Genomic DNA, 15227 nt, shown 5'->3' on the forward strand with positions numbered 1-15227 from the left:
AAATCATCAAGTCCACACCCATTGATAGTTTTGCAGACACCTGTGCACCATGGAATATGTAAATCACCCGCCAGATTCGAGTAATTTATCTTGCTGTAATTGGATCTTCGAGGTTTATCGTTGTAAAGTAATGGTTTTGTGGTGCTCTTGGCCAAAATCCTTGCCATATAATCGTTACTAAGCAGTGAGACTTAGATTGAGTGCTGAATGTTTTACAATAACGTACTCAATGTGGAACGTTCATTTGCAACTAATAAAAAATAGATTATTATAGATAAGATTGAAATTATTACACTGTATTTTTCAGTGTGAACGCCATTATTCGAATTTTTTAAAAATGCTACCTATGATTTTATTAGTTGCAAGTACCCATTTTGAATGTTTTTATGTTTTTGATTGAAAAACAATCGATTGCCTATAGTAGGTGTCAGGGAACCCAAGGTGTTGAAACCATAGACCGTGTCTGGTCGCTCTAACATTCCGTCCTCTGGCTTGTTATTAGTTTTATCGTGTCTCGGTTCGCGTTTGAATTCCAGTAAGTGAGAATATCTGACAAAATCAGGGAGGAATTTGGTGTTATTAATGCTGTTTTAGAAATTTGTAATTGACATTATAACAGTATTGATGTATAAGTGGATGGAATAACTGTAATAGTTGAAATAAAGGATTTCCGTATCACTGTTTGTTCACTAATTATAGTTCGGCGATTGGAGATTTTTGATCACACTGTATTTTATTCTCTAGGAGGACATCGATATTCCAACTGCTACATTGTGTCAACAAGAAAAATGTTACATGTGCAAAACTGGTATTTTATTCCAGTCATCGGGAGAGGAGCAAGAAGAGGATATTCTTTTTATCTCTTATCCTTCTAAACATATTTAACCCCAGATTGTCCTTTGAATCAATCGTGACTCACAGTGGACCGACGCTCTTCCATTCGTCCTACTAGGTATCCGCAATGCAGTGAAAGCTGACATTGGATATACTGCGGCTCAACTCGTATATGGAACGACGCTTCGACTTCCAGGAGAATTCGTGGATCCTTCATCCTCTTCAGTGAGCATGGATCTAACATCCTACACGAACAGGCTTACAAACGCAATGCGTTCAGTTAAACCTGCTTCCACTCGACCTCAATCAACCGATGTTTTCGTTCAACCTGACTTACGATATAGTACACACGTTTTCGTTCGTCGAGACTCGCATCGACGACCTTTCGAATCAGCATACGAAGGACCTTTCAAAGTTCTTCAACGCGAACCGAAGTACTATATAATCGATAAGAACGGAACCAACGATAGCATTAGCATCGATCGCCTCAAAGCAGCGTATTTAGAAGGAAATCCTATACACGTCGATTTTCCTTCGGTACAATCGAACGACACGACTGCACTCATAATTCCTCAATCGACAACCAACACATGCGATGATACTCCGAATGTATCTGAAAATAAACTTAAAACGACGCGTTCTGGAAGAAGAGTAAGATTTCCAGAACATTTAAACGACTATTACACGTAAGGCACTACTAGACATTTAATATTATCTCGATCTTTCTTTTTACGATATATAATATATATTTAAAAAAACTTTAATATGCGCATATATTTTTATTTCAAAAAAACAAAAAACCTTATAAATTTCTTTAACGATATAACGTGTAAATTTGTTTATATTCCAATTTTTTCGCCGACATTGTGTTTTTACGCATATACGAGTGTATTTTGACATACACTTACATTTTCTTTTTTCTTTTCCAGGACGGCTGGAAAAGAACGATGACGTTTACGGGGAGCTGAAATTTTCATCGTACATTTTCTTTTTTTACTGTTGTACCTCGGTCCCATATAGTAAGGAAAGACGACCAGACGCTGCTAATCCTAGCAAGCTATCAGAAGAGTGTTTATCAACGACAAACTCGCTGGGTTTAAACTTCTGGCTGGCTACGTTTTAGGGTCATCACTAACCCACTAGGGGGGAGTGATCTGTAGCGGTAAATAAATCCCTAAAATAAATAGCTCTGTAAATTTTCGACATTGGATGCTGACCATATGTTTTAGTGGACTCATCTAGCTGAAGGCGCTCGGTCAGGCATCCGCACCAGATCACGTGTGGTAACGCTGTGCTCAACATCTACCGCAATCGCTAGCCAGATTAGATCAGAGAATTCCGATATATTGGTCATCGCCAAATATACTCTTCCGATCTCCTCGACTCTGTCCTTTGATTTCTCTGGGTGGGAACGATTCATATTAGGTGTTACTGGTAGAAGCGTTGCCAAACACTGAATACCTGTGTCATCTTCAGCATCATTCCTAATTATTATTGCACAAATATTTATACTAATATCCGGTTTCACTCTGCATACTATTACATATATCTAAATGTATTCATCCGAGTGCACTAAAGGATTTTTATTTTATTTTTCTCAATTGCTGGTTTACTTCTGAGGTCGATATTCATTACACAATTATTATTCTTATCATGGATGAACCTTTTCATCAGGTGTCCACTTCTTTTCTCTCTCCTTTTTCCTTTTAAGCAAATATTCTTCTTAAAATTATGACGTTTGTAATTAAGACAATAACTTGTGTTACATTTAAATTCACTTTTCAGGCCCGTTTCATCTTCGCTATGCATATATGACTCATACATATTGATATTTCGTTATCCTTTTCATTTAGTTGAGACTTTCATCGCATCACTCCAAACTATAACTTCACAAACATTTATTCCAGCGTCATATCTTACTGCGATAATAAGTTATTTTTTATTAATCATTTTTTGTTACTAATTTGACGATAAGTACATGGTCGTTTATTTTTGTTCTGTGTTCATAAAAACGCCTATTAGAATATTTGCGTAATTCACGTCTCCTTTATTTCTATTCTCTTATTTTCTCCATTGCCTTCTTTAATACAAGTTCCCTAATCTTCTCAATTACACAGACCCGATTTATTATTTTTAATATTCTTTTATTTTTACTCTATATCTTTTAAATATGGCAAGTATAATGCTAACATTAATGAAAATTGTGTATTGTTGCATTTTCTGAAGAAACCCGAAATGGTTTCTTCACAACACTTATGTACCCATAAGATGTTTGTCAATAATAATAATAGGTCTGTTCTCAGTGGTGAAGTCAAAGTAGTGGGCAGTTAGTACAGGACACGTACTTATTGATTAGCGCTGGTAATGGAATGGAGAAAGAATTTCAACAAGTCAGAACAATTATAGTGCCTCAGTAGATCTGGATGGTGAAAACTAGAACACATCTACAGCAGAGTCCAACACGCGGATTCCATGTCTTTCACACCATAACAACATTCCTGAACTCAGCTATAATCTCGGTTCAAATGTTACATCTGACGCAGAGTGCAGACGGCATGATAATAATTTAAACTTGATTTTGCTAGGTAAGACGATGGATAGAAAGCCAGATGACTTATTTGAAAACTAGGTCATACTGAGTTGGATATGTAAAGTAGTCTTGTCCTACCTACGAATTCAAGAAGCCGCTATTAAATGATACTATGCAATAACTAAGCCAACAGTTTGGCGAAAACTCATGATTGTTTAATAATCAATACAGACGTTTAAAAGCGATAATTTATGAAAATGATGATTTCCGAACTCAAGTTAGTGATGTCAATCATGAATACGAACGATACTGACAAACTTTGTTGACGGGAGACCAGTTCTGATAGCCTTGTGAACGTATGCTTCACCGTTGTAAAGTCAGACCAAATTGTTGAACTAGATTGGAACCAGCATAAAATTTTTGTCCATATATTATACAACTGTCAGTAATAACCCACAACGGGGATAACTGAAACGATTTAGCTGCGTATCTTCAGTAACAAAAGGCCAGAGCTATCGAATACATCTATTAGTACTAACAACATAATGAATGATCATCCAAACTTGTCCAGCCTGATATACAGGTATTTCCAGTATAGTCTTATTAGTGAAGTGAATGATTTATATGGCAATTTGGGGGAAAACAATGAAAAAATGATTATTACCCCTGTAGTTATTATTTAGAAAAACGTATCCATACTTAAGCATGATTGAAATATAATCACTGGTTCCCCCAATCACAGTTTAATTGTCGTTGGTAAAAATTGAATTCTAATCAACCTCTAGGATAGTTGAAACCCAAAGAATTTACAGATTTAGGAGCTCAAACCAAAAACGAACTAAGCTTCAAAATGACCTGGAGAAATTATCTGAATGGTCTCAAACTTGGCAGTTGCTGGATAATACTTCCGAATTCATTGTGATGCATATTGGTCATCAATGTACAGATACATACATGATGAATAACATTAAGCTACCTGTTGTCCAGAAACACAAGGACATGGAAGTCATCGTTATCGAAGACTTAAAAACCACTACGCACTGCAGTACAACTACCATCAAGGGTTTTATGACACCATGGTCACTATGTAGGGCTTTTATCCATGTCGCCGCTACAACGTTTTACTGACTTTGATTACCGTATTCGTGAGTTCTAAAATTGACTACTGCATACAAGCGGCTACCCTCTACTTATAAAATGAACAGTGAGCCTTTGTAAAAGGTTCAAAAAATAGAAAACAAAATGATTTTTTGAAAAGCAGGGCTTTTTATGATGTTCAATTGGGTAAACTGAACTTATTCCTGTTGTAATATCGGAGAACTAGAGGTGACTTGATTACAGTTTTCAAATTATTTCGTATAAACGTGCATAAAATATGCCCTCATTTTTCTTGTCGTTTAAAACGGAGGATTTTCGAGGGTACACTCAAAAGGTTCACAAGCCTAGAACAAACTGCTTGTCAGCTGAAAATCGACATTCCCATCGAATCATCGACGAGTCGAATTAATCACCTGAACACGTGTTTGAAGCTCCCTCTGTCGACTCTCTCAAAACGTTGGATCAACTGAGAGACCATAATGCGAGAACTAACGTAGATCACTTAGCTCCCTGTCATTTCTAAACTGGAACCGAAAATGATCATCTCAATAGATATTTAAAGCCGCACTATAGACCTCATGGCTTTGTGTTAATGTTTATGATAACATGACACACTTGCTGCCTTAAACGCAAATGGAACTTCTAAAATGTGACTAGTCAATTCAGTAACTCTGACTACCACACATTATCTTCAAACTCCAAGTGATGTTTTTTTTAGCGTTCAACGATTGAACGTTCAGAGTCTGCTTCATTTAGATGTAAACGTTACCTTGTTTTCGTGATGTCGTTTCATACGAAATCAATAGAACGTATCCTCAGCCCAGTAGCTCAACAGGTATTTTCCGCGTTAGCTTAGTCACACGATTTAAAAGGTTTTAAAGCTAATATTGCTGTTTGAGGATGCTGGATCAGGTACAGAGATTCCTGATCTGGAATTTCGTGTAAATGTTGTAAAACTTGCAGTTGAAAACCTTATAAAGGTTAGCATAAACTTATTTTAACCATTACAAAAGGTTGGTCACCAAACAATCGAGGCTAGTGATGACCAGCTGCTACAGAGAGATATGCCGCCTTCACTCAAGCGTGTTGAAGATGCATCTTTTTATCTTCAGGATGCTGTCGTACTGTTGCAAAACGACCCAAACTCTTCAGAAGCACGAAGGAAACTGATAGAAGGATCTAGAGGTAGTATATTTTGTTTATATTTTCTTCAGGCATACTACAGGGAACATCATCTGTGCTTCTTACCTTTGATATGTCTGAAGTACGAAAAATCATCAGACACTGCAGACGAGTACTTAGTGTCCTAGCCACTGCGGAACATGTTTCGAGTCTCACTGGTTTGGCTGATTTTGTTAAGGTAATTACTTGTTAATTCTTGAACGTTGTACAGCGACTAACCCCTTGTATGGCGGATATGATTAAAGAAGTAGACAATCGACAGGAAGAATTGACTATTCAGTCTCACTCTGCCCTGCTTCTTAGGGGTATAGAACAAGTGAAACGTCTTACGCCTATTTTAATATCGTCTTTGAAACTGCACGTAAATACACATCAAAATCGTAAGTTAAATATCTCAAAATGTTTTTCAATTCTTCTGAAGTTGTAAGGTCCTTTGTAGAAGTGAAAATTGTGAATGTACTATCCTGTTATCCATTGTCGATTAGGTCTGGTTATATATGTAGCTACTTTAACCATGATTACGTTCATATACATCACTAAAAATTAGTGGTCAATGAACATGTGTTCCACGTAGTTTATGAATAATGCCTATTTGAATTGCTTATGTTCACATGAGCTCGAATTTAGTTTGTGTTGGCATCTTGATGGTTAAATAATCTTTGCACAACTGTTAATCTTCGGATATGTTCATAGTATTTCTTATTTAACCCCTATCAAATATTTAGTAAGAATATATCCTATGGTGATATGTAGCATATTGGTTGTAAATTTAATTCGTGTTTTAAATGGTCACAGTCAGATTCTCACAACCTACTCTTTATCGAGTTCTCTGTTAGTTATTTCATACTTTATCTATTTCGCGCCCAATATGCTGTCGTGTGCAATGTTTAAGCTAGTTACACATGTTTTATACAGATCTACCTGGAGCTGCTGAAAGTCAAGCAAACCGAGACTTCTTGTTGTCTGAAATGTCCAGTGAAATACATGAAATTATACGTGGCTTGCAGCTTACCGAAACGGATTCATCAGAGTTATTCGATGATGACTTAGCGGCTATGCATATGAATAAAGCAGCTTTTGATAGCCGTCTACAGTTTGTCAGTGACTGGATTTCTGATTCGAATGTAAGTTGTTCGTATTTTTGTTTATCGACGTGATATAAGATACTTGTAGAATATTTTTTGGTAATAGTTAATATATATTAGTACTTTTGAAAATTCGAGCTGTGATACATAATCCCAGTTTAATATTTTAGGAAATAAGTTTTGTAAGTTATACAGATATGTTTCAGTTGATGAGAATCACTCAATTTCCTACCTACTTTTGTGTAGCACACTTAGTGATCGGAATTATACAGCTTGGTGCATAACTGTATTTTATTGCTCGGTCTTTACAAAATTAGGTTTATACTATTGGGTATTTTTCACTTTTGAAATGTCACCCTTCTGTAACTCAGCTTTTGCATTAGTAGTACTTCTTGTTGAGACAGGTTGGTAATAGATGCTAGATAACACACCTTAATATAATTCAGTATTATTTTGGTTTACTTTAATCCAATGGGGAAACTGCAAATCAACAAACTAGAGAGAGAAAATAAGCTAACAATTACAATTTTCTGATATCAAGACCTACCAAATCGTTTGTTCTTGCTGCTTATCAAGTATAGGGTTTATGCACTGGACTTCGCGTCACATTTTTTGTATGACGGCTGAAGATACTATTCAGCTGCCAAAACCCATGTTGATGTAACATTTAGATCTACAACTTAGCTTTCAGATTTCGCATATTTATATATCGATTTAAACACATGAACATTGGTACAAGAAGTCAGCAAATATATACGCGCCGCGAATCATTCGATATTTGTAAGGACTGGAATACTACCCGGGCGCCCAAACTGAAGCAGGTTCGCGTGCCTGAACCACTTTGTCACTGCTCTTAAATATTCTGTTCTATGCTTCACAATCATTCTAGGATGTCCAGATGGTTCTGACGTTAAAATCATAGTTTAACATGGGAAAAAGAAGTTAAACAGTTGAATAATTTTAAAATGAACGGATAAACGAAACTGATTTTTACTCGTTGAATACCTTTATCATTTATCATACTTAACTACCTCACCCCTCTTCTTTAAAGAGCAGAATGTCTAATTGTGTTGAACTGTAAATCCCTTTGATTAGGCTCAGTTTAATAATTGATATTTGTTTGGGTAAAATTAAATAAAAATATTAAATTACTCGTTACCAGTGACTTCTAGATTATTGTTTTAGGTGGTTTTCTACCTTTTGTCCAAGCCACTGATATTCTGTACGTGAATAAAGTACTCGAAACCTGAAAATTTGCAGCCCGGTTTAAAAAGCATCTGTTAACAGATTTTAAATCTTTTGACCTATTAAGTTTTAGAGAAGCTGTTTGAATTATTATCTCCAACAAATTAGAGAGGTTCGTACATAGAATGTTATATTATTAATTAATTGTTTTTCGCATCCTGTCGAAAACGTTCTTGTTTTATAGACAAGAATAAATGTTATTTTTCTTTGCGTAATACAGAACCATCTTAACTATCAGTTGCTTACAATCTAAGCTACTTGTTAGCCGTTTGACTAGGCGACCAAAGCCAAGCAAATGAAGTCGTTAACATGATTAGACTAACATGTTTGCTTGATCTTTGAGAAATTGCTACAATTCCTGATAATTACACTGTCCAACCCGATGTATAATCGTCACACGACTTATCTAACGACCTTTGGATATCAGTTTGGTTTTGAGTATCCTAAAATCACCAAGGAAAATCTTTAAAAAAAACATGGTTGGAAAGTCATTTAAATAAATTAAAGTTGTATATTAATCCTACAAAGAATTGTAGGCAGCACGTCTTTTATTTAACCAGTGTATCTGTATTTATTTTTAGATTGAGATGGATACATAAAAATGGGAGCAGCTAATTGTAAGGTAGTGTGACTTAAGGACGAATTTATCACACCAATATCTTCACAGAATAATGTAGGCGAATAAGAACTCTCTTTCTCTGTGTATATGTTGTTCAGTCTCATTCTTTTTTAAATCTCTTGTTTATTTTCTCATCTGTTAGTGTTCCGTTGCAATGACAGCTGGTGAGAAAGCACTGAATCAAGTTTTGAATTCAGCAAGAAATTTAGCCAATTTAAATCAAACAAGTTCAAATAGTAAAGCAATAATCCATTTATGCGATGAATTAAACGATTATGCACAGTCACTTGTTCACTTACGAAGAAGTGGTCATGTAAGTGCCTATTGGGTGATACATTATAATATATTTTTTTAAATGTGTGACAGCCGTAACCTTTAAACGGTGTTCACATTTCAGTTTTGAATTTTAATAGTTTAAAAGGACGCTACTGAATTTATTGTTAATTTTTTAAGTCAAATGAATTTTGATCCCACAAAAATATTCACAATGTACAGTAAAATTTACCGATGTGTTGGTCATAAATAGGCGCTGTCCTTTTTAAATCAGATAAGGTTAACTTCGCACTAGGTTTTAAAGAATCATGGTCAGTAAAACCTAGCTTATTATTTTTAGTCGGATGATACCTTCCTATACAGATAGCCTCTTTCATTGAGCTACATTATAAAATTGATGAGACATAATACTGCTCATATTATTTGTGTTGATTTATAGTTTTGATCTATTTTTGTCCTCAATTGGTTTCAGTAAAACCCTAAGTTATGCCCTCGTACGGCCGAGAGTAGGGAGAGTCCGCTCTACCTCTCGAAACGCTCTCACATGTTCATATGTATATAGTCACTGCCAGGGAAGTCTTACTGCCTTCTCGTGGCAGGCGTGTTGTTTACAAAATTGAGAGGACGAAAAGCGAATGTCCAGCGCTTTAACCGGATTGGTGGACATTGAGAGTCCACCTAGAAGAGTTGGAAAACCCTAATTCCAAACCAGTGGTGCACATGGGCTGGGTCCAGTATCCTGAAGGAACAAATGGCGTATGAACTAATCGTTGGTGACCGGCTACCATGAGAATGTGTCTCCTTACGTTGCTCCACTGCGGATGTGGCCCCCCTAAGAAAACTACTTGCTTCTGTTTGGGCACCCGGGCAGTATCACAGCCCTCATACATATCAAATGAGATTTGTGTGGCGCATATGTATTTGGTGCCTGCTTGTACCAATATCTATGTATTAAAATAAACAACTAAATAAATTTCCTAGTTATACTGAAATACTGATCACTTTTTAAAGTCAATCGGTCATATCCATTGTGTACATCAATTCAAGTTGCTAAACCACATTAGAACAGTTCACTGAAACTATTAAAACAAATACCAGTGTGGTAGAATTAGTAACAGTACCAGTAGTTATAAAAGTAATTAAGTATAGAATGTATGATTATAAAAGAAACTATTGGTTCTTGGAATGAAAAAAAACTAAGATAATTTAGAAATTTAGAACCTAAAAACAGAGATTATGTATCTACATCATTGAGACTAATTTTAAACTATTTTACCCAACATCTCGAGGTATTCGTTACGATTGTTGTGAAGACCCAAACCAAGTAGTCTGCACCTGTTTATAAGGCTCCTAGTGTAACTGTCAAAAAATTTCATACAATTATACGTTGTCTCGATTTGGCAGTCTGTATCTTTCATCCAACGTATCACTACACTCAGTCAGTCAGTCAGTCAGCTACAACGTAGGACCAGGCACATGTGTGCATCGGTCCAGGTTGCCATACTGCATCAGCACAACAAGATGAACACCGGATTCATAGCAGTGGTTGGGTCAAAGGTGGTAATATATAAGAGAAAGATTGCATATAGAGATATAGTACAAGAAGAAAGAATTGGTTCGTAGAAAGAAAGATATGAAGTTATTTTAATCTCTTAATTTAAGGGAAGACAGAGAGTGTATACACCGACGCCATTGTGATCGATTCTGAGCCATGTCACCAAGAGTCTCCAACCATTGGTTACGATAGTCACGCGGACCCCAACCAAGTAGTGTGCATCTACCAACATGGCTCAGACCAGAAGTTAGTGTCTTCAAGCACTGATGCCACGTTTTGGTTTGGCCGCCCCTAACTTTCTTCCAACCATCTCCAATACCGGATGGCATTGCACGTCGTGGTAATCTGTGTTCAGGCATACGTAACACGTGGTCCAACCATCTCAGTCGATGAAGATTCATAACCTCAACTGATTTACCATCATTTCCTAATACCCTGCGTCTAACCTCACTATTACTTACCCGGTGATCCCAGCAGATGCCAACAATATTTCTAAGGCATCTGTGGTCAAATACTAATAGCTTACGAGTGTCTTGTACTCTTAATGGCCATGTTTCGCTGCCGTAAAGTAAAACAGAACGGACTGCCGCGCAGTATACTCGTCCTTTTATTGATAGACGGATATCTCGCCTTCGCCATAGGTGACGTAAGTTGGCAAAAGCCAATCGAGCTTTTCGAATCCGTGCTGAGATTTCGTCAGACACCAAACCATTAGGGCTGATCAGACTTCCAAGATAAGTGAAGTTGTCAACGCGTTCGACTACTTCACTCCCTATCCTTAGTTCAGGTGTTGACGCAGACCAGTCCTGAAGCAACAACTTGCATTTCGAGGGAGAGAAGCGCATTCCAAACATTCTGGCATTGTTGCTTAGTGCTACCAAAAGACTCTGCATTTTATCAGCGTCTTCACCAAACAGGACTATGTCATCTGCATATTCTAAGTCAATAAGTGGACCTCCTGGATGGAGATCAATACCCGAGAATTCAGTCGACGGGAATGTTATTTCCATCAATAGGTCTATGATGAAGTTAAACAAAAATGGAGAGAGTGGACAGCCTTGACGGACACCACTTGAGGTCGCAAAAGTAGATGACAGTTCGCCATAAGCCCTGACTCGACTAGTAGTGTTCGAGTAAAGAGCCTTTATAAGGTTTATGTACTTCTGGGGTACGCCTTTCAATGACAGACACTGCCACAGAATCTCGCGGTCTACAGAGTCAAATGCTGCTTTTAATCAAGAAAGACCACCATTGTCGGACGCCGATAAGTATGCCCATGTTTAAGAACCTGACGAATGGTGAATATGTGGTCGATGCAGCCACGACCAGGTCTGAAGCCAGCTTGAGTCTCTCGTGTTTGCAGTTCACGAGTCTTAGTTAGGCGTCTGATAATTATCGAGGCTAGTATTTTAGATACTATATTAGTTAAACTAATCCCTCTGTGGTTGTCACAGGATGATTTTGACCCTTTCTTATATATTGGGACGATAAGTGATTGCGACCAGTTAGATGGGATAACGTCTAACTCCCAGACCTTATCTAAAATATTAGTCAATGTTATGACTTTAGGTTGCTGTCGATTTTTACCCTGTGCTAATTGTTGTGTCCTTGACTGAAAAATTAGAGAGCAGCGTACTTATCGATCGACTACAGTGACACGTAAACACGAACGAACGGCCTACAGTTCTGATTGGTCCTGCTTCCCTGTCCAGCCCAGCCAGTTGAGTCCAGAACACAAGCCACAGCCTCTGAGATATGAATCATTATATTTCAAACATACTTTGTTTATATACCAATCAAGCATACCACATCGTACCATAAAATAGAAAACAACATTTTGTACAATATTCAACAAGTGAACAAATATCGACCAATAGGAAATGTCCATTTAAAGTCCAAGGACACCATTGGACTTAACATGATAATTATTGGTCTATTCCTCCGCATCCACAACAGTCAACCTAATCGCTATAATCGGACCACCATCCTTAAAGACTTCTGGAGCCAATCCATCTGGACCAGCTGCCCTTCCTCGTTTCAGATTAACTATAGTCTTTTGAACTTCTGCTAGAGTTGGAGGACCTACTTCAATGTTCCATTCACACTGTCTGGAAATGGAGGGTAGTTGTAGAGTAGCTGAAGGCCAGCTGAACTGTTCTCTGAAATGTTCCGCCCATCGTTCTAAACGCCTGGACTGGGAGCAGATGAGAGTATCGTCTTTTTCCGATATAATCTCACTTACGCTTGACTTATTAATTCCAGTTTCTTTTATTAGTCTGTAAAGCTGTCTTGTGTTCCCTATAGTCGCCGCCTTTTCCATCTCTTTTGCTTTCGTTGCCCACCACTGCTCACGGTCGTTTCTTAGACTTTTTCTTAACCTAGATCTGATTTGTTTACGCTCTTCATCATGTTCGGAACCTGATGGGATGAGTTTGCGAGAATCCATCAGTGTGATAGACCTTGAAAAAATCCACTGGTTCTTTGTAACTCTGTGGTTTAAGTCGCTAATAGATGTCACTGCTGTTTCCACAGCTGCTTGTATGTCTTTCCAAGCAACATCTGGGTCAGCCTCGTTTTCAGAACTACCTAATTGTGAACTCGGTTGTTCTTGGAACCTACTTTTGGTTTTCTCGTTACTCAACTCATTTCTAATGGGTCTTTTTAATGTTGCTTTTTGCGTCCAGTGAGGCGCAAGCAGATGCGTGCCCGTATTAGGGCGTGGTCGGAGTCCAAGCAGGTACTCCAGGATGAGCGACAATCTCCTACCGACCCTCTCCAACGATGACTGATGGCAATATAGTCTATTTGAGTCCATCGTTGGTTTGGTGTAGGGGGTCGCCATGTTAGACGATGTCTCTCCTTATGCTTAAAATTTGTGTTTGCTAAAAATAAGCGATTGTCTGAGCACAGTTGCAGCAGACGGTCACCATTATCTGTTCGCTGTGCCGGAATGCTAAAATATCCACCTAAATGCCTTTCTGTTTGGTTTAAGCTACCTATCTGAGCATTAAAGACACCCCCTATGAGTACTATGTCTGAGCGTTTAGCTTTCTGAAGAAGTTCAGAAAGCTTTCTGTAAAATTCATCTTTCACATCGTCTGAGCTGCAGTCAGTGGGAGCGTAGGCAGAAACGACGAAAAGGCAACGACGTGTGTCCCTATCCTTCCGAGTTTTTACGGAGCCGTTTAGCCGAACAGCACATAGACGACTGTTGACGGGGATCCATTCTAGCAGTGCTTGTTCCGCCCTTATGCTTAGTGCTATGCCTACACCTGCCAGTCCACGAGAACTGGCCATCGGGTCACCAGATACACGTAGGGTGTATCTCGTTGGCTCTCCGTTTTGCCGAGGTGAGGTCAAGTGAATGAGCACACTGGAATCCTGTATGCGTGTTTCGGAGACACAGCATACATCAATGGAAAGAGACTCTAGGGTTCTAGCCAAGGAAGCCTGCTGACCGATCGGACTTAGGGTGCGTACGTTGAAGGCTCCAATGTGTAGTTCGGAGCGAGGTTTCAGTAGACCTGGGACAGAGTTTTGAGCACTAGAATCGTTGGCTATGGTGACACTTGAGGAGGAAGCCGAAAGAGGAAGTTTAGAGTTGAAAGTCGATGTAGGAGGAATAATAGGAATTGAAGAGGAAGGTTGATTATGAATACAGTGGTCTTGGGTGCTGTTAGAGGTATGAGGGCAGTTATCACTTCCCGGTTGCTCACACCGTGGAAGGGTTCTTCTGGAGGTACCTGAAAAGGAAATTGGATTAGAGGTGGTCCCAGTGACCTGAGAGCGTGACCGCAGAGCCCAGCGGACAACTGCCTGAGGCCGGTCGCGCACGGCCTTTTCGTGAGAGGTTTTTGACGTGTTAGCTCCGTTTTTCAAAGGGCCTTACCCCCGGAGACGGAAATCCGTGAGGTAAGGTGAGGTGTGCATTTTTAGGGTCGACCTTTTCTAACCCCACCCCTCCTTGTGGGAAGGCAGCATCGCTGTCATGCTGGTTGTCTGAAGGAAACACCTTACTGCTGTCACACCTCTGTACAGTCAGCAGTACGACTTCGCCTTCGGACCTTGGGTTTGTTGCTTTTAGTCTTACCGCTCATCAACCGACCTTTCTGACATGGTAGGACCTTGAGGAACGATTGTTCCAGCCAGTATAGCTCGGTTGCTTCATCACGATAGGCAAGCCCGACCATCACGTCAAGGTAGCAACAAATAAACTAAACAACATCGTCCTTTCAGTCATTTGGTAGTTGGCCATATTCAGTACATGTCCTAATCATTTCAATCCATAAAGACTCACTACCTCATCAACCAATTTGTCATCAGTTCTTTGAAGTGTAATAATACTTGGACTATAAATTAAAATAATTCACTCCATGTCAGTTCTTGTTTTTATCGTAGTTAGTTCCTTCCATGTTACCGAACTTAATTTATTCAGTAGTTTATTATCAAAAGCATATCGACTGATTGTTGTACTATTGGTTCTACTCAGAAAACCAATTATTGTTACGTCATGAATTGATTTAGAAATCAATTGATTGATCAGTGGAAAATTGTAGATAACTGGGAAGTTACTCGTAATGCCTAGTTTTTGCTTTACAAATCATGTATCCAAAACTTTCAATGTTAATAACTAATCTTCAGAAACTAACCAGTATCCATTGGTTATAAAATATAGATAATAATTTTTTAAGCATAGGATTGTGGAGATTATTAAGTTTTTGATTGGGATCATGAACCGGTTGATGCTTGACCACCATTGAAAACCTGAAAGCATTGGACGGCCGTTTCATCCTATAGTGTTTTAAC

General features: G+C 38.4%; 1 protein-coding gene across 1 annotated transcript in view; it reads left to right on the forward strand.

Annotated features, from left to right (window-relative positions):
- Positions 1-5023: 5023 nt before the first annotated feature.
- MS3_00007047 (uncharacterized protein) overlaps positions 5024-15227 on the forward strand; it is a 68446-nt gene continuing 58242 nt past the window's right edge. Inside the window, exons 1-7 of the mRNA XM_051215303.1 lie at positions 5024-5297; positions 5335-5442; positions 5476-5647; positions 5677-5822; positions 5856-6024; positions 6560-6768; positions 8736-8906. Coding sequence (XP_051068511.1) covers positions 5244-5297; positions 5335-5442; positions 5476-5647; positions 5677-5822; positions 5856-6024; positions 6560-6768; positions 8736-8906 — 1029 coding nt within the window. The 5' untranslated portion in view covers positions 5024-5243. The remainder of the gene's footprint in view (positions 5298-5334; positions 5443-5475; positions 5648-5676; positions 5823-5855; positions 6025-6559; positions 6769-8735; positions 8907-15227) is intronic.

The sequence above is a fragment of the Schistosoma haematobium genome, chromosome 2 (assembly GCF_000699445.3).
Source record: "Schistosoma haematobium chromosome 2, whole genome shotgun sequence".
In the NCBI taxonomy this organism is placed as follows: Eukaryota; Metazoa; Platyhelminthes; class Trematoda; order Strigeidida; family Schistosomatidae; genus Schistosoma; species Schistosoma haematobium.